We start from the raw sequence: 27,348 nt of genomic DNA, 5'->3' as shown, positions 1-27,348 counted from the left end.
ACGTGCCTTGGTCATCCTTTGGTGATAAACAGGGGCAGTTCAATGTCTGCCCTGCAGGCACCAGGAACCAGGCTTCAGAGCCGCCCCGAGCCGGGGGTCCAGCATCCCTAGGCTTGGAGGTGGTGGTGGCTGGCGGTGTCCACCCAGGCGCCCCGATCCCGCCCTTCCCTTCTTCTCACCAGCCTCCTCCTTCCAAGCTCTCCAGCGGAGCAACGTCCTTCACTCGGAGACCGGCAGAATGTTCTGGCTGTGGGAGTCCCCGGTGAGGCCGGAGGAGCGGAGCGATCGCCGGTGGAGGACCCGGTTCAGGATCTCTTTGCAGCTCTTGCGGTACTGGTGTCGCAGTAAGGAGTACACGAAGGGGTCGGACGCGGCCTTGCTGTAGGCCAAGCACTTGGACAGCACCCCCCAGTGGGAGCTGATGGGTACTGCAGAGGACAGCTCCACCAGCCTGTGGGCGGAGACCGGGAGGATGTCGGGTTAGGAAAGCACAGCGGGGCGATGCCCGCGCTCCGGCCTGAGCCCCTGACCCCGGCTTCCTGTCGGAGCCCCAAAGTCTCTGACAATGACAACAGCAGTAACAACCATTAAGACGGTGGCCGCCCACCAGGCACTCCCTTTAGGCCAGGCGCTGGGCTAGTGACGCGTTTACACGTGAGCCATGGAACCCTGGAAGTTCAGACATCCCCATCGTACAGGTGAGGAAATCGACATTCAAGACGTTAAGTACTTTGCCAGTAAACTGCAAAAGCAGGATTTGAACTCAGGTCTGTCTGATTCGGGAACCCAAGGTGATCTGAGAAACACACTCAGGGTTTCATTGCATCCTGGCCACTGGGGCTAACTCTGCTGCTGACTTGCTCTGTGACCCTGGGCAAGTCATTTCCCTTCCTGGGGCCTGGATGTTTTACATGAAAATTGAGAAGTCGGATAAGATCATCTCTATGAACATTGCAGCCAGAAGAGATGGGATTCTTTGCTCCTAATCCTAGCTCTGCCTTCCAAGGGAGGTTGCCTGGGAGGAAGGGCTGAGAACAATTTTCCAAATATTCGGCAAAGCTCAAAGTATGTCTCGCAGCAGGGAAGAATCTGCTGGTGAGAAAGGCTTCTTCCCAGGGCTGGGATCTGGGAGCCCCTGACAATAGCAACAATAGGGGATGCCCTAACGTGACCTCATTCTTTAGGAGGAGGTGAGGGAAGAGGCGGCTTCTGTGTCAAAGGGGCTCGGTTCTGAAACCCATCCAACAACTCCATTCAACAGTGCTAAGGTCATGCTGTGAGGGAGTGACCGCCTTCCTCTATGTAAATGGAAAGAAAGTAAAATTGTCAGTTGCTCAGTCGTGTCCGACTCTTTTCGACCTTATGGACTGTAGCCTGCTCTGCAGAGTCTGTTCATGGGATTCTCCAAGCAAGAATACTGGAGTGGGGTAACCATTCCCTTCTCCAGGGGGTCTTCCAGACCCAGGGTCAAACTCAAGTCTCCTACATTTCAGGCAGGTTCTTTACTGTCTGAGCCACCAGGGAATTCCCTCCAAATCAGGACATTAATTCTTCTCTTCCAAATGTGTCCAGAACCTTTGGCCATATTTGGACATTAACCAGCATTAATAGAAGGTACGAAAGGCCACAGAACTGGGAGGGAGCTTGGAAATCATAAATTACCCTCTCCCCACCCACTGTCAAATGAGGAAATCAAGGCCCAGAGAGGGAAAGAGTTTGCCCAGCATCACACAGCAAGTCCGTGGTGGAGGAGGATCCACTAACTGTGCTCAGACTGGAATCTGGCATCTGTATCCTTCCTGGGAGGTGGGGTGAGGGAGGGGTCGGCAGGATGGAAGGCAGGGTGGCTCTCAGCATGGAGGGCTGCCCAGGTGAGAACCCAGGTACCGAAATCACCGAGCTTGGGCTGTAACCCTGTGTTGCCAACTTGAGTGATTTTCCTGAAGGCTTCTTTGGGTTTAGGTCATGAGGACGAGCTCAAGAAGGGAAGGAGGAGGAAGGACGCTGATGGGGTGAGATTCCCTGTTGCAATGATTCCCTTTTTGAACAGATCCTTGATGTCTCCATTCTGAGGCCCTTCTATCTGGCATCCTGTTTATGCCCTTGCCCTCCCATCCTGAGGGGAAATGTGGCCAATGTTCTGCTCCTCTCCTTGGAAGCCTGAATGGGGGAAAATGGAGCTGTTGGCATTTGGGAAATCTGTACTTTTAAGAAATCTATGTTGGGAAGTGATGAGCATAAGGGAACCAAAACCCCTGAGTCTAGAATTCACACCTAATAATAACAATGAAATAGCTGAATGCCAACGCATTGTTGCTATGCGATGCCCGGTTGCTTTTCCAAAATGTCTAGTTTTCTCCATATAGATAAACTCAGTCTGAGCATTTGAGCTCTCTTAGGAGAACTTATTCAGAGAAGGTGATGGCACCCCACTCCAGTACTCTTGCCTGGAAAATACCATGGATGGAGGAGCCCGGTAGGCTGAAGTCCATGGAGTCGCTCAGAGTCGGACAGGACTGAGCGACTTCACTTTCACTTTTCACCTTCATGCATTGGAGAAGGAAATGGCAACCCACTCCAGTATCCTTGCCTGGAGAATCCCAGGGACAGGGGAGCCTGGTGGGCTGATGTCTATGGGGTCGCACAGAGTCGGACACGACTGAAGCGACTTAGCAGTAGCAGCAGTAGGAGAACTTATTAAGAGCCAAATAGCATCAAACCATCCAGCGAGATCAAAATTATTATTTGCAGGTTCTGTAGATTTCACAGAATAAAATTATTGAGGACAATTTAAAATTTCACCATTTAGATAATTAAGAGGTAAAATCTATTGCACTTGCTTCTCAGAGATTTTATGTCCAGTCTGAACATGCCTGGCTCAGTAATAACAACTCCCAGTTGCGTATCTCCTTTGGGCCAAATATGAGATATGCACACTCTCTAATCCTACAGTTACCCTCTACAGAATGGGTGTCATTCGTCCCACTTTACAGATGAGGAAATCAAGGCTCAGAGGGACTGTGCAGCAAGCCAGCATCTCCTCAATGGGAAGCCCAGTTGCGTCTAACTGCGACCCATGTCTTGCTTGGGTGCCACGCTGGGATTCAAATCTCCGCCGATTGCACAGGGTGAATGCTGGGGTCCCTCCCAGCCCTGAGAACTCCCTTTCTGTGAAGTTGCTATGTGCCACCCAGCACTTCTGTCACCCCCGTGCACCCACACTGCACAGGACTTCTATTCCGAAAAGCCAGCATCTGGCCTTCACAAGGCCTCCAGGCAGAGATGCTTCAGATCAGCCTGGGCCTGGGCACTGCTCCCACAGGGCCCCCAGGCAAGGTGAACCTAGGACCTTCCATGACCAGATGTGCTGGCTGACCTGCTTTCTGGTTTTCCTGTGCGTGGGGACCCCCCCCCACCCCGCCATGTGCCCACCGTGGCTGGCTTTGTTCTGTTCCAGCTCTGACAGTTCTAAGTCCCTACTGCTTTAGGGGAATGGGCAGGGGTTTCTGTGTTGCTACAATTCCTTCTTTCTAATTTCATATCTGGGTAGGGGATGGCCACGTGGTCCCCAGATGACCTTTGAGCAAGGGAATGCTCCAGAACGCTCCAGCCCGTCTTCTCATGCCAGGCCCAGCCACCTCCTCTGAACACCCTCCCCTCCAGGAAAGGGACATTATTATTCCGATCAGTCACAGTTTCCTCGTGAGCAGGGTCACCGTGTGCTCAATGTGGCCTGCCACGCTCTGCCTCTCCTCTCTGCTACTGCACCTGATGGATTACTGAGCTCCGCTCTCCTGCCCCCGCCCGCAGGTCTGGCCCAAGAGCGCTGAGCTTAGGGGTTATTGGCTCAGGCGTTAGTTAATTAGGGGGACTTGGTTTCCTTTTGCCCTAGCCCCCTGTTGTAGGTTGAACTGTGTCTCCCCAAATTCATAGGCTGAAGTCCTAACTCTCAACACCTCAGCTGCTGCTAAGTTGCTTCAGTCATGTCCGATTCTGTGCGACCCCATAGACGGCAGCCCCCCAGGCTCCTCTGTCCCTGGGATTCTCCAGGCAAGAACACTGGAGTGGGTTGCCATTTCCTTCTCCAATGCATGCATGCATGCTAAGTCACTTCAGTTGCGTCCGACTCTGTGTGATCCCATAGACGGCAGCCCACCAGGCTTCTCTGTCCACAGGATTCTCTAGGCAAGAATACTGGAATGGGTTGCCATTTCCTTCTCCAATCAACACCTCAGAGTGGAACCTTATTTGAAACCAGGCTCGTTGCAGGTGTAATCAGTTACAATGAAGTCCTGCTGGAGAAGGGTGGGCCCCTAAGCCCATGTGATGACCGTGTCCTTACAAAAGTGGGGAGTCTGGGCACAGATGCACACAGAGAGAATGCTGCAAGATGAAGGCAGAGATGGGGTGATGCTTATGAAGCCAAGCGACACTAAAGATGGCACGTAAACCATCAGAAACTCCAGGGGGGCAGCGGGGAGGCCTGGAAGAGCACCCTGGCAGCTTCAGAAGGACCCACCCAGTTGACATCTTGATCCTGAACTTCCAGCCTCTAACTGAAGCTGCACAGTTCTACTGTTGAAGCCGCTCAGTGAGTGGCAGCTAGCTACAGAGGCTGGGCTGGGAAACAGACCCACGTCCACTGAGGAGCCTGTGGGTGTGCAGAGGGTGTTAGGCAGGATCTGGTTGTTCATGGGCCCCTGGTCATAACACCAACATGGCACCAAACCCTTTGGAGCTCCTGGAGCCTGTGGGCACTGAGGGTCGACGTTGGGGTCAGCAGAGGTCAACAGCTCCCGGAGCAGGGCACTGGCCCTTCCCCTCCAGGGAGAAGGGTGTTTTCCCTACAAAGCAGGGCTCCCTGCCCCCTGCCCCCACTGTCCAGTAAGCACCAAGGTGACTTTCCAGGTCCCGCCTGAGGCATGTGTCCAAGAAACCTCTGCCATCGGGCAGTGTGCCGGGGGAACATTTACACTTCTGTGCTTAGAATGCACATGTGCCTGTCCTGGACAACCTTGACACAGCTCCCCCGAGGAGCCCCTGGGCTGAGAGCGCAACAGCTGGGCGGCCAGTCAGGCTGGGGACTGAGGGGGAGGGGAGGTCAGGAGTCTGCTTTCCTGAGCATCTCGGGTGGCTCAGAGATGGCAGTGAGCCCCTGGGGGTCCCGGGGCACAGCCTGGCTGGGGTGGGAGGTGTGAGATGCTGCAGGATGTCGCTGCTGCCAAGTCGGAAGCTGAGTGTGGAGATGGGTGTTTATCTGACTCAAGGTGACCCAGAGCAGACACCTGTGGCCCTGACCTACCTGCCTGTCCCCAGCTCTGGATCCCCTTTGCTCTGTATTTGTTCCGGGGGACCCCTCCAGGGAGCATCTCCCCTCTCTGGGCACAAGGCCCTCTGGTCCGGGTCCCAGGGAGGTCTCTGTGCTGGCTGTCACAGCAGAGGGCTGACAGTTGGGAAGCCGCCCCCTTGGCCTTCACCCACAGGGCTCTCAGACCCACCTGGCAGCCTGACCACCCTGGTCCCGGGAGGAGGATGGAGGTACCCTTGCCAGGACTCCTGGGCAGTCTCCAACCTCCCCCTTCCCAGAGAAACCAGTGTCTCAGCTCTGCTCGATGACAGGAATCTGCAAAGTAACTAAGTTCTGGGGGAGAGAAGAAGACCAGTAACACCAGTAATCCCAGACCCAGCTTCTCTTCTGGGTCCTCAGAGGCTCGGGGCTTCAACAGCCACTTTCACAAACAGGGTCTCAAGTCCCCCTGGCAGCGTCCCTTGCCCTTCACACGACAGGGCAGGACATGAGGCAGAGTGACAGGCTGAGGCCACGTGGCCTGGGCGTGGGGGGTGGATTTGAACCTGGACTGTGGGTGCCCGGCGGCACCTCCCAGCTCCTTGAGTCAGTTCTAGGGTGCAGAAAAGGCCTTCACGTTCAACCCTTGAATTTAAAGTGGTAAATTGGTGCACCCTCTTCACACTTCCATGATATCATCTCTCCACCACACACACTCACACACACATTCACACACACACACACTCACACACGCACACACACACACACACATGCTGTGCACCAAGTGCAACACGGGCCACAGAACATCCTTTGGGAAGCAAGCCTGGTGTCTTCTCAAGACGTCTGGAGAATCTGGTCTGTGTATTTGAAGATACGTCAGTAACAGGCTGGGCTTCCCTGGTGGCTCAGCTGGTTAACGAATCTGCCTGCAACCCAGGAGATCCAATCCCTGGGTCGGGAAGATCCCCTGGAGAAGGAAATGGCAACCCACTCCAGTACTCTTAACTGGGAAATCCCATGGACAGAGGAGCCAGCCTGATGGGGTACGCTCTATGGGGCCGCAAAAGAGCTGGACACAACCAAACAACAAGCTGAGCTTTAAATGTTCATGAGCCACTATCAGGGAAAAGGCCTTTGATTAATAGAATATTAACACTGGGCATATTAAAGCCCTCTGCTGTCATAATTCCATGATTCTGAAAAGCCACAATAATGCTGCTGTCAGATCCACAAAGGTCTCGAGGCCCCACTCCGATGATCTGAGATAATCATAATTACTTGTAAGCATATATCGCTAGGGAGACAATAGCCTTACAAATGCTTCTAGAAAGTGCATTTTAATTCCAAAAAGTGTAATTCGAGCTTCTGGATGAGAATCTGTTGCAGATCCTCACACCCTGCTCACACACTCTGCAAAAAGCCAGACTTGGCCCACTGGGGCTTTTGGTGTAAGTGTGTGAATAGAAGGCAGTGACCCTTATTAAGAGTGAGGGTTGGGGGGACTTCCCTGGTGGTCCAGTGGTTAAGAATCTGCCTTCCAATGCAGGGGACATGGATTTGATCCTTGGCCAGGGAACTAAGATCCCACACGCCACACCTTAAGATCCCATGCCACGCCAGGGCAACTAAGCCCACATGCTCCAACTACTGAGCCTACATATTGCAACTAGAGTTCATACACTGCAACAGAAGATCCCGTGTGCCACAACTAGGACCCAACGCAGCCAAACAAATAAAAAGAGTGAGGGTGGAGGTTTCCAATGTGTTCCTCTGTCATCTGACATGCCCCAAAATGCAGGTGCAAGGGGCTTTTTGGTTGGTTGGTGCAATGTGGGAATCTGAGAGGTAAGGATGCATGGTCAGCGCCAGGCCACCCACATCTGCTGATGACTCCAGCTGCCAGTAGTGATGACCTCTGGGCCCGACTCCAGGTCCGCACAAGCTGCTGTCAGTCTGGTGGGAGGTCAGAGGTGACTCCATGCAAACACTGCTGCTTCTAGTGAAAGGACTCACTCACCGGCCTGGCGTTTACCCACAGGAGTCTGGATGTTTAGGTTCACGCCAAGATGCCTGGGCCTAGAAGTTGGATCAAAAAGCCTGTGGACAAACATTTCTATATTTTCAGCACCTGGTCCACAGGCTTTGGAGATGTAACATGGCCACAGGGCTAAATTTTTGCCAACAGGCTTGGTACTGGCCTTGAACCCTTGGATCTGCCAGTTGCTACTGCTATGGCCATGGGCCACTCATCTCACCTTGTTGACCCTCAGTAAATGGGGATTCTAGCACTCACCTTGAAGGAGAGCTGTACAGGGTAGGTATTGGTATATCCTGGCTACATTATAGGTATTGAATAAGTGATCAGTCAGTTCAGTTCAGTTCTGTTACTCAGTCGTGTCTGACTCTTTGTGACCCCATGAATCCCAGCACACCAGGCCTCCCTGTCCATCATCAACTCCCGGAGTTCACTCAGACTCACGTCCATCGAGTCAGTGATGCCATCCAGCCATCTCATCCTCTGTCATCCCCTTCTCCTCCTGCTCCCAATCCCTCCCAGCATCAGAGTCTTTTCCAATGAGTCAACTCTTCGCATGAGGTCGCCAAAGTACTGGAGTTTCAGCTTTAGCATCATTCCTTCTAAAGAATACCCAGGACTGATCTCCTTTAGAATGGACTGGTTGATCCAACAGCCAGTCCTTGCAGCCCATGGGACTCTCAAGGGTCTTCTCCAACAGCACAGTTCAAAAGCATCAATTCTTTGGCGCTCAGCCTTCTTCACAGTCCAACTCTCACATCCATACATGACCACTGGAAAAACCATAGCCTTGACTAGATGGACCTTTGTTGGCAAAGTAATGTCTCTGCTTTTCAATATGCTATCTAGGTTTGTCATAACTTTTCTTCCAAGGAGTAAGCGTCTTTTAATTTCATGGCTGCAGTCACCATCTGCAGTGATTTTGGAGCCCAAAAGAATAAAGTCTGACACTGTTTCCACTGTTTCTCCATCTATTTCCCATGAAGTGATGGGACCAGATGCCATGATCTTCATTTTCTGAATGTTGAGCTTTAAGCCAACTTTTTCACTCTCCACTTTCACTTTCATCAAGAGGCTTTTTAGTTCCTCTTCACTTTCTGCCATAAGGGTGGTGTCATCTGCATATCTGAGGTTATTGATATTTCTCCCGGCAATCTTGATTCCAGCTTGTGCTTCTTCCAGCCCAGCGTTTCTCATGAATAAGTGATAGGTATGGTTATAAAGGGCCTTCCCAGGTGACGTTAATGGTAAAGAAACCGTCTGTCAATGCAGGAGACATACTAGACGAGGGTTCGATAACTGGATCGAGAAGATCCCCTGGAACAGGAGATGGAATCCACTCTAGTATTCTTGCCTGGAGAGTGCCATGGACAGAGGAGCCTGGAGGGCTACAATCTATAGTGTCACAAAGAGTCAGACACAACTGAAGCGACTTAGCACACATGCCTGGTTATAGAGACTCCACATCCTCCAATAAGGAAAGTCTTGAGAATCTATTTGGAGACTTGAGTGGTTCTTAACCGAAGAATGGTGCTTCCCAATCTGAGACAGTTATCAGGCAGATGTGAACAGACTGGGGATAAGGAGAAGGGATCCCCCTCCCCGCCAGCTGGACCTTCCTGATCAGCTCAAATCGGGGGCAGATGTCATAGCACAAGCCCCTTCTCTTCTTGATGTTCTGATTCTGCTAGCTCCCAGCGTTTCCCATGGCTGATCTAACATCAACCCACAGGCTTGCACATGTCTCCCCCCATAAGATTGGAGGGGGAGAAGTAGCAATGCAGGCTGCTTAGACGGAGGTTGTCCTTGTGGAGTTACTGGAAATAGTAGTATCTGTATTGACGGCTCAATGAGGGGTTTAAGTACCACTCGAGCAACTTGATCTTAATCATCGCAGAAGCTGCAGCTTTATGGTTCTGAGTGGGTCATGGCACCAAGTGTCTTCCTATATCCTCTGGGAGGAAGGAGAAGCCTCCATGCAGGGCAAAGGGACCCACGGGTGGGCTTTGGCTCCAGGCAGACCCTGGCAGGAACCCTGGCCGAGTCACTCACAGGATTGGCCTCAGAATCCATCTCAACAACTGTGCTGGCTTGCCACGTGCAGTGGATCCCAACTGGCCTGAAACCAGCGCACTCTCCCTGAATGAGCGGCTGCTAGAGAAACTACCATTTCCATAACCCATGGCTCTAGGTTCTCCATGGGGAATCATCTGCAAGAAGTTAAATTCTCAGCTACATTTCAGAGCAGAGCCTGACTTCGCTTCTGAGACCAGGGAGATTATGTCCATACTCGGAAACCAGCTTGGGAAGAACAGCAGAAGAATCAACTGCCACCAAAAATATGAGCGGCCCTGATTCCGGTGCTGGGGATGGTCAGGGGTACACTATGAGGGAGGCCTCGCATGGGTTATTTTATGCATTCCTTCCTAGAGTCTGACTTCTCCCCACAATGAGTGTGCAGTTCTCAGCCCTGACTCAGTGTACGATGGGAGAGTTTGGGTCCAGCTCCTTGGAGGTGGGGGTCAGAGCAAATTCTGCCCCACCCCTGGTCTACCCCATCTCACCTGTTTTAGCAGTTCTGCTGCCCCGGCACGGGAAGTGTAGCTCAGGTGTGACCCTGGACTTACCCAGCACACAGCTGGAGCCCAGAAGGTCCCCTGCACGTGATGAGCAAGTTCACACGTGCCCCTCTCCCTGGGGTGTGCTGGGGCCCCCGCTATCACAAAGGCTAGGCCCCTCGTGGGAATCTCTTCTGTCTTCAGTCATGGAAGCAGCATGGGGGTAGGGCGTGGGCAGGGGAAGGTGGTTCCAAGATGGGTGTCATTTCAAGAGGATTAGCCACAAGGATCTGCCGGCCACAAAGCCCCTACCGTCACTCTGTGCTGGGACCTGACGTCCCCTCATTCAGACCCTCGAGGACTCCTGCCTCAACGCACTTGACCCACAGAGAAAGCCACTGATTTGGCCACTGTTCATTCTTGCCTGTCTAGACGAGCAGCGCCGAGCAGGGCGCTGGACAGGGCAGGAGGCATTCTGAGCACTCTGGCAGCGTGGCCAGAAGGACCATCCCAGGAACCAAGGTGTTCCTGCTCAGAAAAGAACGATCTAGAGGTAAAGGGGATGAGGGAGCTGGGAGTAAGAACACAGGTGTGCCTGGACCCCAGAGTCTCTGGCTAGAGGCCAGCACTGTCCGACAGAAGAAGAAGGTGAGCCCCAGGCATGAAAAGAAACATGTGAAGTTCTGTTAACTTCAAACCTTATGTAATTCAATATATCTAAGATAGCACCATTTCACCATGGAATTGATATGAAAAGTTTTAACTCTACATATATTGGTGGTTTAGTAGCTGGTCGTGTCTGACTCTGGCTACCCTGTGGACTGTAGCCCACCAGGCTCTTCTGTCCATGGGATTTTTCAGGCAAGAATACTGAAGTGGGCTGCCATTTCCTTCTCCAGGGGATCTTCCTGACCCAGGGATAGAACCTGTGTATCTTGCATTGCAGACAGATTCTTGACTGCTGAGCCACCAAGAATCTCATATATATATATGTATAATATGTATGTGTGTGTGTAGTCATGCTAAGTCTTGGAAACCCAGCATGCATGTCATACATATGGCACATCTCAATTTGGACAAGTCATGTTCAAGTATTTCAGTGGGACCCGTGGCTGGTGGCTCCCCTGTGGGGATCTAGACCTGGCCCCCACTGTCCCTTCTGCTGGGATTGTCCCCCTGCGTAGCCATGCCCACTTCACTTGCTCCTGCCTCAAAAGTCTGAGACGCTTCCCGATCAGATGCCCCGTCATGGCGCTCCATCCACGTGGGAGGGCCATATCTACAGGGTCACGACCCCCTCACAGGACGTCTCCTGCAGAGCCCCACCCGGCCATGCCTCTCCTGCAGGTGTCCTTCATGCTCTGCACAGAGAAGGTGCTGGGGAAACGTGTGTCAAAATGAAATGACAGGATGTTTGCATGTTTTGGCTTTTCCAATAGTCATGTATAGATGTGAGAGTTGGACTATAAAGAAAGCTGAGTGCCAAAGAATTGATGCTTTTGAACTGTGGTGTTGGAGAAGACTGTCGAGAGTCCCTTGAACTGCAAGGAGATCCAACCAGTCCATCCTAAAGGAAATCAGTCCTGAATATTCATTGGAAGGACTGATGCTGAAGCTGAAACTCCAATACTTTCAGCCTTTCCACCTGATCCGAAGAACTGACTCATTTGAAAAGACCCTTATGCTGGGAAAGATTGAAGGCAGGAGGAGAAAGGGATGACAGAGGATGAGATGGTTGGATGGCATCACCGACTCGAGGAGTTTGAGTAAACTCTGGGAATTGGTGATGGACAGGGAAGCCTGGTGTGCTGCAGCCCATGGGGTCACAGAGTCGGACGCAAATGAGCTGACCTTGCATGTTTTCTGAGCTTGGTTTAGGATGGTTCCTTTGTGCACACAGGAAAGTCAAGGCAGTGGCTGGATGGGGTGGTGGCAGTGGGGGTGGGGGAGGGTTTCGCAGAGGTTTCCTAAGCATCTCTTTTCCTCCCCTGTAAGTTGCCATCTGTCCCCACAAAAGATGAACAGTTTTATGAGTGTTTTTTAAAAGTCCAAATGCACCATGTCCATTTGGAGAGAACATATTGAGTTGTGAACTGACTGTCAATTTCACTGAAATGGTTTTTTTTTCTGGGCACCATTAGAGGGAAGCAAGCTATAATCAGAAAAAAGGAAAATTTTGTGGGGAAATGCGATTAAGCCAGGGAAAAATCCAATAGCTTAAATTTGGAGCTGAATTACCTATTGTCCTCTGAGGGTTCAAGTTCACCTCATTAGCCTACAAGTCCCCTTTACTGTGGGAGCTAAGAGAAGGGGCATCCGCATGCCCTCCCTTCCTGATTCATCTCTCCCTGCTCTATCTAGGCCCCTTTAGTTCACACGCCAGCCAGTCCCAGGCCAGGAACCGTGGCTGGTGCGGTACGTAAAGAAGGGAGGGTGGACACATCCAGACCAAGCCCGTGACACACACACTCCCCGGGCTTGAAGCCCTTGAATGCTTACAACAACCCTAAGGAGCAGGCACTGCTCACTTCTGGTTTATAGACGACAGGTTGGAAGCTCAGAGAGGCAATATCACTGGCCCAACGTCACGCAGCAAGCAGGAAGTAGAGGAGCTGGAGTTTGAACTCCAGAGCCCAAGCTGACAAACCCTGCAGCCCACCCTCGGAGAGCAAGTGAAACCTACTCTCCTGTGTTTCTGCCTGGGCTTCGTGTCCCACAGAAACCCGCATCTCTGCAAGTTCTGACGTCCTGGTTAGACATGGCAGACCTACACCGGGGGCTCCCACCCAGGGGTGGTTCTGGTCCCCAGGTTGCCTAGATCTGTCAGTGTCTGGAGACATTTCTAGTTGTCAAAAGCAGGGAGCAGGAGGGAAGAGGTGCTGCTGGTGGGCAGTGGTAGATGACAGAGGGGCTGCCAACATCTCACGATGCACAGGACACCCCCATCCACAACACAGACTGTCAGGAGGGCTGAGGTCTCGTGGGTAGTTCTAGAAGGTAGAACTGATGGATCTGCTCTGCTCAGGACAGACTCATCCAGAGATCTGCAGGCAGCCTGATGTCCTATGTTTAAAGTGAGAGATAAGCCCACTAGCCTTCCCCCAGAGGGAGCGGCTACCACAGAAAAGACAGTGAGAGATGCTTTGGGCTTGTGCTGTCTGGAGAAGAGAAGACAGGTGCTGCTGAGGGGGAGCCCAGCTCACTGTCTGCCCATCAGCAGGGCCCCGGGGACAGATGTCCTCCTGGACTGCAGAAAGCAGGTTTGGGAGTGTGGGTGGAACTATGGGGAGCCAGGCTTCAGCTCAGTGTGAGGAAGGACAGGGAGAGACAGAGGGACCTGGGCACAGTGAGCCTCTCCTCCCTGGAGCATCATCCCTCTCTGGGGGATTGTGAGGCAGGGCATCCTTTCCAGGTCCCGGCCACCTGAGGATGCAGGAAGGTGCTGGGGGATAATCGGGGTGCTGAGGGATGCTGGGAGATACAGGGGATGATGAGAGATGCTGGGGGATACTGGGGATGCTGAGGGATTCTGGGGGATGTTGGGGGATACTGGAGATGCTGAGAGGTCCTGGGGGATGCTGAGGGATGCTAGGGGATTCTGAGGGATGCTGAGGGATGCTGAGAGGTGCTGGCGGATGCAGGAGGATGCTTGGGGATGCTGGGGGATGGTGAGGGCTTCTGAGGGATTCTGGGGATACTGAGGATGCTGAGGGATGCTGGGGGATGCAGGAGGATGCTGGGGGATGCTAAGGGGATGCTGAGAGATAATGGGGGTGCTAGTGGATACTGAGGGATTCTGGGGATGCTGAGGGGAGGCTGAGGGATGCTTGGGGATGCTCTCTCTTTCACACACACACACACACACACACATGCACATGCACACAAAACCCTGCACAGCTCCTACTCGCCAGGTTCAACATCCACTTTCCAACAGAACATCAAAATCCTTTCTGTTTTCATCTTCCCAAATAGTTAAGCCATTTTGGATACAAATTTGTGTGTGCAGGGGTGTTTCCTCTCCAGTGAGCAAAACTGAGTGGGTAATACTTTTTTTTTTTTTTCTGGCTACAACATGTAAGGAAAATTCTGTAGTTGGAGGAGGTTGGCTTCTGGAATGTACAGCCCTGAGGCCATCATACTGCAACCTTGGCTGGCATGGGGGATGGGGACAGGGAGAGAACATGACAAGCCATGATGCCTGGACTCACAGTGGCAGATCCTGGAGCTGTGGATGTGTGGGCCCGTCTGACTGGGCACAGGGCATGCTCCCTGCGCCCTGGGCAGGTGGCACCTGCTGATCAGGGTGTCTGGGCCGGGGATTCCAGGCGGGGCTCTCCTGCATTCGGTTGGCAGTAAGAACCCATGCCCTGCAGGCTGCTCTCCCCTATCTCTTCTCCTTGTCTCCTCCTTTAGAGCTTCCTGGGTTTGGGGACTGAACGTTAGAATGATGTGCTTTGCAGTCAAGTGGGGAGTCTCACTACCTTTCGGTCCTAAATTTAATCCAGAAGAATCTGAGGCTGAAAAGCAAAAGCATATGGCCTCCTTCTCCCTCATCTGTCAAGTTCATTCTCATCCTCCGATCCACCCTCTGGAAAACACGTGGCCAAGCGAGGCCTGCGTGGTTCTCTGGAGCCCCGCGCCCAACCCCACCCGCCCCAAGCTCTGGGCCTGCCGGCCAAGCTCACCTGGTGATCACGTAGGGCGCAAAGCACACGAGGAAGGTGCCTATGAAGGTGCTGATCTTCTTGGTGGCTCGCTGCCGCCGCCTCTTCTGCTCCTCCAGACAGCGTTCCCGCACACTGCACACAAGAAGGGGAGAAGGTGAGTCACGGGGCGGGCCGGCCAGGCACAGGGACTCACTTTCGTGTGTGCAGGTGGTGGCTGTGAGAGTAGGAACTTGGCCATGGAGCCAGAGAGACCCGAGCTCAACTAGGCTCTAAGCACGTGACCTGGGGTAACTTGTCTGACATCACTGGGTCGTCATCTGTAAAATACGGAGAGTAATACAACAAAGCTCTGCACACAGGGGCAAGGGGAGGGTGGACCAACTGGGAGATTAGGACCGACATATATACACTGAAGTGAAAGTGAAGTGGCTCAGTCGTGTCTGACTCTTTGCAATCCCATGGACTGTAGCCTACCAGGCTCCTCCGTCCATGGGATTTTCCAGGCAAGAATACTGGAGTGGGTTGCCATTTCCTTCTCCAGGGGATCTTCCCAACCCAGGGATCGAACCCAGGTCTCCGGCCTTGTAGGCAGACACTTTATCATCTGAGCCACCAGGGAAGTCCATGTATACACTACCATGTGCCAAACAGATAAGCTAGTGGGAAGCTTCTGTACAACAGGGGTACCTCAGCTTGGTGCTCTGTGATGACCTAGAGGGCGAGATGGGGATGGGGTGGGAGGGAGGTGCCAGAAAGAGGGGCTATATGTACGCATATAGCTGATTCACTTCGTTGTACAACAGAAATTGACACAACATTGTAAAGCAATTGTTCTCCAATTAAAAAAAAAGAAATGACATAAAATAAAGTGCTGCAAAAGGCTGCTTTGAGAATTAAATGCCTGAAGCATACAAAGCAATTAGCACAGTGCCCAAGCAAGTGCAAATAAACACACTCGCTAGGTAGTATCTCTAGTTCTTACCTTTGCCTTATCTAATTCTTATCTCTATTCTTTATCTTTTGATCCTGCCAGGTGAGTGTTACTTGTCCTGCCTTACAATGAAGACCCTGAGTTCACTGAGGCCAAATGATTTGCTCAACTGGTAAGCGGTTGCAGAATTTGAATGTGTGTCTGGGTGACTGGAGGCAGGTACCCTCCAGCTGGGGCAGCCCAGACTCTGTGCAGTGTGGCCCGGGCTTCCTTTCCTCCACACCTTCAGCCCTATTTCTTCTACCCCAAAGCCCCAGCCAGCCCAGGGCTACAGACATGACATTATCAGGTGACTGAAGAAGTTACTTGATTCCTTCAGAGATGAAGCTCGGTGAAGCTACAGGACCATTAAGCCCCTGGAGAATCAGGGACACAGCTCTGAGGATGCCCACCTGCACCTCTAACCACACCCTGTTCCTGACTCCGCTCTGCTCCCCACCTTTCGAGAACTGACATCTCAGGCCAGCTGGGAGCAGCGGTTCTTGCAACCCCTTTCCTGCAGCCTCAGCAAAATGCACGAGCAACAGCCGGGCTGTCCATCTCCACAAGTGAGGCGTCACGTCCTCCAGATCACAGGGCCCAATGTGGCCATGTGTTCCTACTGTTTACTTATTTTTTTTATAATTAAAAATATATTGATTTATTTTAATTGGAGGGTAATTACAATATTGTGATGGTTTCTGCCATACATTAGTATGAATCGGCCATAGGCATACATTAGAATAAATGACATGATTGCAGAAGTGGACAGGGAAGAAGACTGTGGGCAGAGTCATCAGGAGTAAAGATAACTTGGCAGACGTCAGGCCAGGGCTGCAGTGTGTGCATGCGTGCATGTTCAGTCTCAGTCATGTCTGACTCTTTGTGGCCCCATGGACTGTAGCCACCAGACTCCTCTGTCCATGGGATACTCCAGGAAAGAATACTGGAGTGGGGTGCCATTTCCTTCTCCAGGGGATCTTCCCAACCCAGGGATCAAACCCGAGTCTCTTGTGTCTCCTGCATTGGCAAGCTGGTTCTTTACCACTAGCGCCACCTGGCAAGCCCGGAACAAGCTCTAGCAAAATGGAATTTTTTGCCCAAATGCCCTGGTCCTGCTTCCAGAAGGTGTGCAGGCATCATCCTTGGCCCCATCCTCCTAAGGGTGGACTGTGCCACCTCTGTGCTCGGCTGGAGACCAGAGAAATGATATCTGTAAGCAACATGTGGACGCAGATCCTGCAGTGTCCACCTTGTACAATGGAAGCCCCTTTCTGTGCTGGGGGAGCCAGGCTGGGAGACGAGGCAGGTGGGCTGTGTGCACAAAGCCAGTTCTGCTCTCCCTGCCACATCTGAGGAGCCTGAGAACCCTCAGTTTGAACGCAGCCTTGCAAAGCCTTCCAGACTGAACTTGCATCGCCTGTGTCTCCTGCATTGGCAAGAAGATTCTTTACTACTGAGCCTCCTGGGAAGCCAGGCTGCAGTGACCTGACACCAAAATAGGTCAGTCTGTTCAATGAAAGCAAAGAGTGGGGAGAATGTTCATGAGCCAGGCTCATGAGCAGCATGGACACCAAGGCAGCCTCCCCTTCCCTCCACAAGAACCAATATTTTACTAATTAATCACGGCTCTTCCTTGTCAGATTTCTGGTCACAGATGGACAACTCCATGTTAGTCTGGACTGGTCCCCTAAAATTCCTGCAGAATTTTTTTCCTCCATTGACTGTATCCTTCCAGGAATTTAGAAAGTTGAGAACTGGAGTCTGGCCCAGTACAGACAGATTTCATACTGGCTGAAATGTATTACTCATGACTAACATCATGAATTAATTTCTAATCACTCATATCAATAGCCACCCACATTTCTTGATTTCTTGATTTAATATATATGCTATCTTAGATACTGTGATAGGGGTTCATTTGCATTCATTGATTTGATACTCACATCTCTATAAAACAGTAAGTAAAGTCACTCAGTTATGTCCGGCTCTTTGCGACCCCAGGGACTGCAGCCCACCAGGCTCCTCCATCCATGGAATTTTCTAGGCAAGAGTACTGAAGTGGGTTGCCATTTCCTTCTCCAGGGGATCTTCCCGAACTAGGGATTGAACCCAGGTCTCCTGCATTGCGGGCAGACGATTTACCATCTGAGCCACCAGGGAATCCCAATCCTATAAGATTAGGACTGATAAACTGTAATCTTCACTTTTTCAGATGAGACAGAGGCACAGAGAAGTTAAGTAACTTGCTCAAGATCGCACAGAGATCAGGAGAAGGGCGGCAGTGGGGTGACTGACTTGCCCCGGGTAATCAGGACTGTCCCGCGTTTAGTACTGAAAGTCCTGCAGCCTGGATGGTTTACACAGGACTGTCCGGTTTTCAGACCGAGGATCCCACATCTGAGGACCACTCTCCGTCTCGGGCAACCCAGGATGGTTGGTCTCCCTAAGTGATGGCGGTAGTTGAACCCAGGTCGTCTGACTCTGAGTGTCACCTGCCAACTCACTGGGGTCATCACACCTCCCTGAGGATTTGTGTACGTCATCTCATTCAGAAAATCTGAAGCACACAACCAAGAAGGCAGAGAACAGAAGGGCGATTTTGCCTAAAGTCACACAGCAAGAGTCATCGTAAATCTTTTCCCTTTCCATTTACACCTGGGTGTCTGTAGCATCTTCTTGCACAGACCTCTGGCTCTTGTGACTTGTGCAGATACAAGTGGGCATGGAGAGAAGGCACGGGTCCCCACCCTGGAGATCTGGGTGCAGTGAGGTGACCAGCCCGTCTTGGTTTGCCTGAGACGGTCTTGATTTTCAGGCTCAAAGTCACACATCCTGGGAGCCCTCACAGTCCCAGGCAAATCAGAACAACAGTCACCCTCATGGCGTGTCTGGTACATTCTTTACAACACAGGACCTCTTGTTTTAATAATGAAATCCTTCTCTCAAAACTCTCAGTGTGATCAGTGTAGGAATTGCAGATGTGGGGGCGTGAGCTAGGAGTCCAGACTCATCACAGTACACTCACCCACTGGAAGGAGTACAGGATTCTGGACATCTCCTTGAAAGTGAGGATCACTTTCATTTACCGTAAATGACTCATCAAGGGGCACCAGAGAATCTGGTGATGACACTGGAAGCTGGCCCTCCTCCAGGGTGTGACCCCCAGCCATGTTTTCCTTTTCTCAGACATTTTAGAGTAACCCTGATCAGTGAGCACGCTCTGGCTATGTGTTCTAGTCCCAGCTGTGCCCTCACAGCTGTGTGGCCTCAGGGAAGTCACTCAACCTTTCTGAATCTGGTTCCTCATTTATCGGAGGTGGATTTCACAGTTAGGCCTATAGCTAGAGCAGCCACTTAGCAGAGACTAAGTGACTCATCTGCTACCCAGCTCTGGAGGAGGGAGAAGCTTCCTCTGCCCCCCCCAACCCCACCCCTGAGGGGGCACTTGGGTTCCTGCTGAGGGTCTGAGGACCCAACTGTCTCCCCAAGAGCAGCGTCTCTTCCTCCCACCACAGCAGACAATCCTGCCCCCGAGCCTTGAGGAATATTTAAAGACAGACATTCATTAAAGCTTTGAAGGTCCTTAGAAGGATAAACAGAAACATCTCAGGGACTCTCCGAGGAATAAAACAGACCCTTCAGAGGCTAGCACGATCAAGGTCACTCTTCATTGTAAAAACCTGTGCCTGTGGGGAATTCATTTTATCTGTTCCTGCAAAGCTTTATACAGGAGAGAAGGATTAAACAGCAGGCACTCCACAGACACATTCCTTTTCTGGGTTCCCACACTACGAAGCTCAACATCTTGTACCCAGAAAAACGTAACGAGAGTATGCCATCTGAATTAATGAACAACCCTTAAGAAAATTAATACTCAATCATTTTAAAGTGACCTTATCAAAAGAGATGATAGTAGAAATCTGCTCTAGCACAGATTTTTTTTAAAGCTGAGACTTAAGAATCTTGAGCCTTTCAGACAAAGCAAGGCTTATCAATAGAATGTGAAGCTGTGAACCCTTCCATGGCCGAGAGTCCTCTCTGGTTAATACTGAGTGGTCCGCACAGAAGCAGCGCCAGAGCCAGACCTCTGGGCTTAAGTCTATGCTTCTTGTACTGACCTGTTGTGTGGCTTTAGGCAAGTTACACAGCTCTTTGTGCATCAGCCTCTTCATTTCTAAAATGGGGACAATGTAAGTACCTGTGTGGCAGGATCCTATTGAGTTTAACTAAGTAAACACCCTGGAAGGAGCTAAGACAGTGCTTGACTCAGAGTCAGCACTCACTCAGTGTGGATCCTAAGTATTATTCACTCAGTATATATCTATGAAACAATGCCTATGGTCCAGCACTACCTTGAACCCCCAAACTCTGTCCCACTGCAAACTTTCTCTTCCTATATTTATGAGAGAGAGAGCACACTGCAAGTACAGACTGTTGCCAGTAAGATCTGAGCTTGAGTCTGGGCTCCCATGCAGCGCAGAGGGTGAGAGGCCCAAAGCTCTCTTGGCCAGGTTCGTTGGCCCAGAGTGCAAGCACAGTGCCTGTGTGTGTGTGTTGGGTAGGGCAGGGGGCGGGGGGAGTGGAGTTGGTCCCAAAGGCTATGACAAGACACAGTATTCCCTTGAGCCAAAAGGAGATGGGCTCTCCAGGTGACATGTGGGGTCAAAGACATGTTCCCCAGGAGGCTTCAGGAACGGGGCAGAGGGATGGATTATCCTGGGGATATCTGAAAAGTCAGCACATGAGGTGACTGTGGCTAAAACATGTGGGGGGTGGGTCCTGACTGACCCCCAGAGGACAGTAGCTGGCCCAGGACTCAGAGAGACATCCGGATTTGCCTTCTGGCTTTTCAGAAAATGAAACAAAAGGCTAGGAAACAGGTTGACTGATGGTGGAGAAAAGCTTCGAGCTTGGGGTCAGGACTAGTGTGAGCAGTCCTGCCCTGAGACCTGAAAAGTGGGGGCCTGTCCTGGGCCCTGGATACTGAGGGATCCAGGCCTCCCCAGGAATTGAAGAGTTCAGAGCTAAGGGGATGGGCACACTCAGAACCCACATGCTCCATCCTAGACCAGGCTCTGTGTGTGTGTTGTGTGTGTGTGTGTATGTGCTAAGTCACTTCAGTCATGCCCCACTCTTTGCAACTCTGTGGACAGTAACCCAGCAGACTCCTCTGTCCATGAGATTCTCCAGGCAACAATCCTGGAGAGGGTTGCCATGCCCTCCTCCTCCAGGGGATCTTCCCAACCCAGGGATCGAACCCAGGTCTCCTGTGTCTCCTGCATTGGCAAGCTGGTTCTTTACCACTAGCGCCACCTGGCAAGCCCGGAACAAGCTCTAGCGATACGGAATTTTTTGCCCAAATGCCCTGGTCCTGCTTCCAGAAGGTGTGCAGGCATCATCCTTGGCCCCATCCTCCTAAGGGTGGACTATGCCACCTCTGTGCTCGGCTGGAGACCAGAGACATGACATCTGTGAGCAATATGTGGACGCAGATCCTGCTGTGTCCACCTTGTACAACGGAAGCCCCTTTCTGTGCTGGGGGAGCCAGGCTGGGAGACGAGGCAGGTGGGCTGTGTGCACAAAGCCAGTTCTGCTCTCCTCGCCACATCCGAGGAGCCTGAGAACCCTCAGTTTGAACCCAGCCTTGCAAAGTGTTATAAATGTGTACTTCTCAAGACAGACGTTTAGAACATCTTTCATTTAACAGTTTGTAAGTGCCAAAGAATTGATGGTTTTGAACTGTGGTGTTGGAGAAGACTCTTGAGAGTCCCTTGGACTGCAAGGAGATCAAACCAGTCCATCCTAAAGAAAATCAGTCCTGAATATTCATTGGAAGGACTGATGCTGAAGCTGAAACTCCAATACTTTGGCCACCTGATGCGAAGAACTGACTCATTGGAAAAGACCATGACGCTGGGAAAGACTGAAGGTGGGAGGAGAAGGGGATGACAGAGGATGAGGTAGGATGGCATCACCGGCTCAATGGACATGAGTTTGAGTAAACTCCAGGAGTTGGTGATGGACAGGGAGGCCTGGGGTGCTACAGTCCATGGGGTCGCAAAGAGTCAGACATGACTGAGCAACTGAGCTGAACTGAACTGAAGTTGAATTTAGAAAATCTCAATATTCATGTAGATGGCTTGTGAAACTCCATTTGCACTATTGCCGCATAATCCATAAATCTTGGGGGCAGACCCGGGTGGACCCACAATCTAGATCTGTTAAACATGGCAACTGCCCCCTCTTCCCTGGGGGTTGCAACTTCTTCATCTACAAAATCAACAGCACTTCCATCTAGCTTTGCACAGTCTGACACCCTCTGGCTCAGCTCTCACCCTGTAGCCCTTGATCACAAGCATGCGTATGTTTCACCCAAGGTCCAGTCTGAAGTCATGAACCTGTGCCAGCGAGTGGTGCCTTCAGCTACACGCGGAGAGCAGGGCTGTGGTATCAACACCAGGGCCCCCCACCAGGGCCCCCCACCAGGGCTCCCCATGCAGGGCCCCCCATCAGGGCCCCCCATCAGGGCCCCCCACCAGGGCCCCCCACCAGGGCTCCCCATCGGCGTCCCTGAGGGCACCAGAGGTAGGATCTGACTATAATCGGTTCCAAGTTGTGATCTGGGAGAACTGAACCCAGTAGACTGAGTGGATAGAGACCAGGTGGGTAAAAACTATTAGTAATTCCCAACTCCTCTGTGACTGCAGTAACCCGAGAGACCACTCCAGAAAGACGGGAGAAGGGGGGGGTCTCTCAGGGTCCCTGATTCAACTTCGAGCAGAGAGTCTCTGACCTTGAGGTGGTGCTGAAGCAGAGGAATCCAGCCCGTCATCCTCCCTGTCAAATGCTCTGCAGGAAGAGCCAGCATCACTCAGGAGCTTCCTGACAAATGCCACCCTGGGCCTCAGGGAAAACTCAAAATTAAGTCCCAGGAGGCCAGCAGGGTGGTGGTTGTGAAGGGAATCTTCCAGTGAACAAAATCACCATGACCTGCCACCCTGAACAAGGAAGCCTGACTTCTACTGATCGGGACTGGACTCCCCCAGCTCCCAGGACCAACTGGCCCTGGAAGCTGCCTGAAGCCTTAGTGCCGGAGGCTGGGGGGCCTAGGGGCAGCCTCCTCCTCCGCTACCCCGGAGCTAGCTCTGCTGTTTCTCACTTGTGGGGAGGAAGAGTTTGGAGCCTCCAAAAAAGAAGCCTGAGGATCCACTGTCCAAGAGCTGGTGCCCTCCTGTGAGGCCACTGCTCACACTCTCCCTCTGGGAGTGGACCCCATAGAAAAAGGCAGCCTGTGGTCACTGAAGGGACAGTGCTGTTGCGCCTGCCCACTCCTCTGCAACCTCCGGTCGGCCTCCGCCAGCGGGGCCTGTTGGAATCAGCAGAAGGTAATCCATCCCCACCAACCCCCAGAAGCCCTTCCTCTCCCTACTGCAGGCTGCTCTTGCTCCTTGGCCCTGCAGGACCCCAGGGCTCTGGGAAGAGAGTTTCCTCGGGGCTTCCTGGGGCTCAGAAGCAGTGAGCATCCCCCTGGAGGGGCGTGGAGGAGGGAAGAGAGGCCCAGCGGCCAGCAGAGCAGCTGCCTCTTCTCCTGACTCCCCTGGGAGCTCTTTCCGTGGTGTCTGGCCTGGAGTCCATTAGACATGTGCAAGATTGGAGCCAACCCAGGTGGCACAGCAGTAAAGAATCTGCCTGCCAATGCAGAAGACACAAGAGACGCAGGTTCAGTCCCTGGGTTGGGAAGATTCCCCTGGAGGAGGAAATGGCAACCCACTCCAGTATTCTTGCCTGGACAATTTCATGGACAGAGGAACCTGGCAGGCTACAGTCCATGGGATCACAAAGAGGTGAAAATGACTGAATAGCATCTTAAATGGGCCGAAAAGGAGCCACCGTCCTCCTGTTCTGGAAGTTGAAGGGAGGGTGGCGATGGGGTTTGTACTGGTCTAAATAAGAACTGATTCTTTTCCCAGATGATTCCCTCCTCCACTGTTAGATTCTCAACGAGTGGGCTCACTCATTCAGGTGCTGGGAGTTCAACAACACTGTCTACAGCTTCTAGAGCACTCCTTGCGAATATCCTAGGGAAGACGCACCTTCTCAAGTGAGGTCCTCTCAGCCCAGGGTAATGGGAAGGGGAACAGCGCTGCGGTCCTTAGGTGACACTGACCACGCATGGCCACGTGCTGTGAGGCAGGGCGAGTCTTTGTGTCGGTGCACACCTGTGGTCTGTTACACAGGCAGCTGACATACGAGCACGTAAGCCTGTATGTGTGGCGCGCACACATTTTCATACATGGTTCACACACCCTGGTGTCTCTCACAACGGATGTAGTGTACATGATTCTGGGAGGAAGATTCTGCAACTGGAAGCTCTGGACCGGCATGTAATCTGGAAGGACCATCCTGAGGGGAACAGGGAACACAGGCTTACATGCCCTTCTGTGTTCAGACAGCGTGAAGCTCAAGGTCTTCTCTTTGTTTTTTGCTTATGCGCAGAAGAACTCAGAACTGAAGGAGCCTTTGGTCAGACTGACTCCCCTCACCTAGGAGCTTGCTTCTTCCTGGCCCGGGAGGCATTCGCACCCTGGGGACAGAGCTCCCTCCCTGGCCCCTGGCCTCCCATGCACTGGTCCCCTCTGCCTGCCTCACTTTTCATGCCATCTTGACACCAAAACCCCCTTTCAAGGGTCCAGAGCATCAGGACATAAAATAGCAGAGTCTATAGAACAGAGACCCAGCAGCAGTTTCCCTCCTCACTTCCCTCTGCTTGTAAGGAAAGCCAAGGTGCTCTCAGGACAGCTCAGCTGAGACTTTCCGCCTTCTGTCCCTGAGAGGCTGGGGGGTGGGGGGGGGGATGGTAGGACTTTCTGGGGTGGGGGTGGGGAGGGGCAGGCACCCTAACCCACACTGCCCACCCCGAGCTGCCTTCCTAAGAAACAGCAGCCAGGGGAGGATGGAGGTGGGTGGGCAGGTTTCACCATGGGAGTCTCAGGATGACACCCTCCCTCTGCAGGGACTCCAAGTCCAGAAGACACCAGAGGGCGCTGTCTGGGAGGGGCAGGAGGACCTCCCCAGCCTGACCCAGAGCCCTTCAGAGGCTCCTTTAAGGACCACAGAGGAAGGGGCCGCCCAGGACTCTCTCTCTCTCTCCCTCTCCCTCTCTCTCTCTATTGCACGCACACACACAGACACACACGAGCAGGAGACAGAGGCAGTGCCAGGCACCAGAGAAAGGAAAGAGCCAGCAGAGCGTCACGCTGCTGTCTGAGACCTCTTAGCAGCACCCCAAGCATCCTGGTCAGGCTCTCAGGGCCTGATGAGAGCCATGCAAAGGCCTTCAACTGTGAACAGAGATCACTGCCTTCCCATATATGCTGTTACTTAAAGTGAACACCACACATGTAAAATAAGAAATCCAGCAAAGTTCCGATTCTCTGTGGTTTCCATCCCCATGAGTCATGGAATGTATACATTCATATCTCACCCATCTTTTGGGAGGTCCTGCTTGGTTGATACTCTATGCACCTGTCTTGAGACTCACAACGTTGCCCCTTTCCCCCTACCTCAGTTTTCCAAAGAGGACACGGAGGGTCGGTGTTAAAGGAGCTTGCACAAAGCTACACGATGGAGCGTGGGGGGAGTCAAGGACCCCCTTTCCCACCCCGCTCCTCCACCGAGTCCCCTGCCCCGCGTCCTCACCTGGGGTGGATGTCCACCAGCAGCACCAGCGTCTGCATGGTGATCACATCGATGCGCTTGCAGTGGAAGCGGGCCACCTTGAGCACCTTGCAGTATGTGCAGCAGAGCACGACGAAGGAGAGCAGGAAGCTGAGAGCGTGGAAGGCGCCCGTGAAGACGGCGAAGCGCAGGCGCTCGTCGGGCCGCCGGCTGCAGAGCGTGCAGGACGCGTAGAGCTGGTGGAAGCCGAGCCAGGACAGGGCGAGCGCGGCGGCCGGGAAGGTGAGCGCGTGCAGCCACGTGTAGGCCACCATGAGCGCGGCGTCGCGGAGGCGCATCTTGGCACGGTAGCTCAGCGGGAAGACCACGGCCACCCAGCGGTCGATGCTGAGCGCGGCCATGCTGAGCATGGAGTTGGCGGCCAGAAAGGTGTCGAGGAAGGCGGCCAGGCGGCACAGGCGGTCTCCAGCCGGCGGCCGCTGCGCCACGACGCCGGCCAGAGTGAGCGGCATGTTGACCACGGTGCACAGCAGGTTGCCGCACGTGAGGTTCAGGGTGAAGAGCGCCGGCGCCTGGCGGCGGATGTCGGCGCTGTGCAGCAGGCAGAGCAGCACCAGCGCATTGGACAGCAGCGAGACGCCCATCGTGCCCACCAGCAGCCCCGCCAGGCCCGCGTCCCACGAGTTCATGGTGCGCGCCCGCCGCCGGCGCTCAGGGCCCGCCGCCCCGCGCCGCCATGGCGCAGCCCGCCGCCGGCTCAGCCCCTCGGCGGCCGTGCAGCCGCCCCGCGCCCCCCGTTCCCCGCCGCCATGGCTCCCCCAGTCCCCCGCCCCCCGGAGAGGGCGCGCGGCCACCCCGGAGCCCGGCGCCACCTCCCGGGCAAGCGCCCGTGAGCCGCCGAACCCGGAGCTTTGCGCGCCCTCGGATTCCGGACTGCGGGCGCCGGCGGCCGCCTGTCACCCCATCCCTCCGCGCTCCGTCTCGGTCTCCGCGGCCCCTCCTGCAACCTTGCTTTCTCTGCCTCCCTTCTCTCAGCTGCTTGCTCTCCTCGCTCTTCCTCTCTGCCTTCCTCTCCACTTTCTCTCTCTCCCCCCTCTGCTGTGCCTTCTCACCCACTGCTGTTCTCTCCGTCTGTCTCTCGCACCCCTCACCAGTTTTCTCCTCCCCTCTTGTTCTTCGCTCTCTCGTCTGGCTCACTCCAGAATCTGGCTGCTTCTATCACAGAAATTCTCCGCTGAGGCGCGCGAGCGCGCGCGCACACACACACTCAGAAAGAACCAGCCCTGAAGGCTCCGGTGCGGGGTGATTGGCTCTTGGTAGCTTCCTGTCTCCCACCCCCAACTCCCCAATCCTCCTCGAATGTGTGTCAAAGACAGGCTGAGTCAAGGAAGTCTGCCCGAGAAAAGGGAGGGATGTCTGGGCACCTTCATGCCTCAGGGCTACCCATCCGAGCCCCAGCGCCAGCCTGGCCAGACGTGGACGGGGAGGTCCTGCCCCACCTGTCCCTCGGAGCCTCGCAGTGCTGAAGTTTCTCCCTCTGTGGGCTGAGCTGGGGGAGCTCAGGTGGGCTCCGTTTGCCGATGGGAAGGAACACACCTCTCTCCAACCTCTGTGATCAAGCCCCTGGCCCCTGATGTCTCTCAGGGCCTCCCCAGCCTGTCCCCGGGGCAGCAGCTACACCCCTGGGGGCGCTTGGTTCACGGGGCTGTCTTCCCACCGCCCTTCTGCCTGGGCTTCAGCCACATCCTCAAGCCTACTGGGGTGATGCTGAGACATCCCCTAGTCCAGAGAGGCCTTTATCTGGCCCTGAGCGCTCACAGGTGGATGGATGGTTCTGCCTGTCCAAGGCCAGTCTCAGCAGAGCCCTGGGGTGGCTGATAACTCAGCACTCCCAGCCCAGGCTCCCCCGTGGCCCTCTGCCAGGCCACACACCATGTGCTGTGGGTCTGGTGGGGCAGCTGGTGCCAGTCTGTGAGGGACCTGAATGCCACACCCTGCAGGAACTCTGGTGTGGCTTGGTGGAGACCCTGAGAACTCTGAGCAAGCAGGCTCCCAGCTCCTCCTCGGGAAAGCGTGCACCGACTGTGGCCCTCCTATCTTTCTGTCAGGGCCCCAGGTGGAGGGCTTCCCAGGTGATCCAGTGACTAAGA

At 53.5% G+C, this 27,348-nt stretch overlaps 1 protein-coding gene across 1 annotated transcript; it reads right to left on the bottom strand.

The window, feature by feature from the left end:
* Positions 1–219: 219 nt before the first annotated feature.
* Positions 220–25,887, bottom strand: GPR26 (G protein-coupled receptor 26). Its single transcript, XM_055560986.1, has 3 exons — positions 25,220–25,887; positions 14,566–14,679; positions 220–451 (listed from the first exon to the last, which is right to left on the bottom strand). The coding sequence occupies exons 1-3, from the start codon at positions 25,885–25,887 to the stop codon at positions 220–222; spliced, it is 1,014 nt and encodes a 337-aa protein (XP_055416961.1).
* Between the last annotated feature and the right edge of the window lie 1,461 nt (positions 25,888–27,348).

This window comes from Bubalus kerabau, chromosome 22 (assembly GCF_029407905.1).
Source record: "Bubalus kerabau isolate K-KA32 ecotype Philippines breed swamp buffalo chromosome 22, PCC_UOA_SB_1v2, whole genome shotgun sequence".
Lineage (NCBI taxonomy): Eukaryota > Metazoa > Chordata > Mammalia > Artiodactyla > Bovidae > Bubalus > Bubalus kerabau.
The sequence above is the reverse complement of the archived record's forward strand: the minus strand, read 5'-3'. Positions and strand labels throughout refer to the sequence as shown.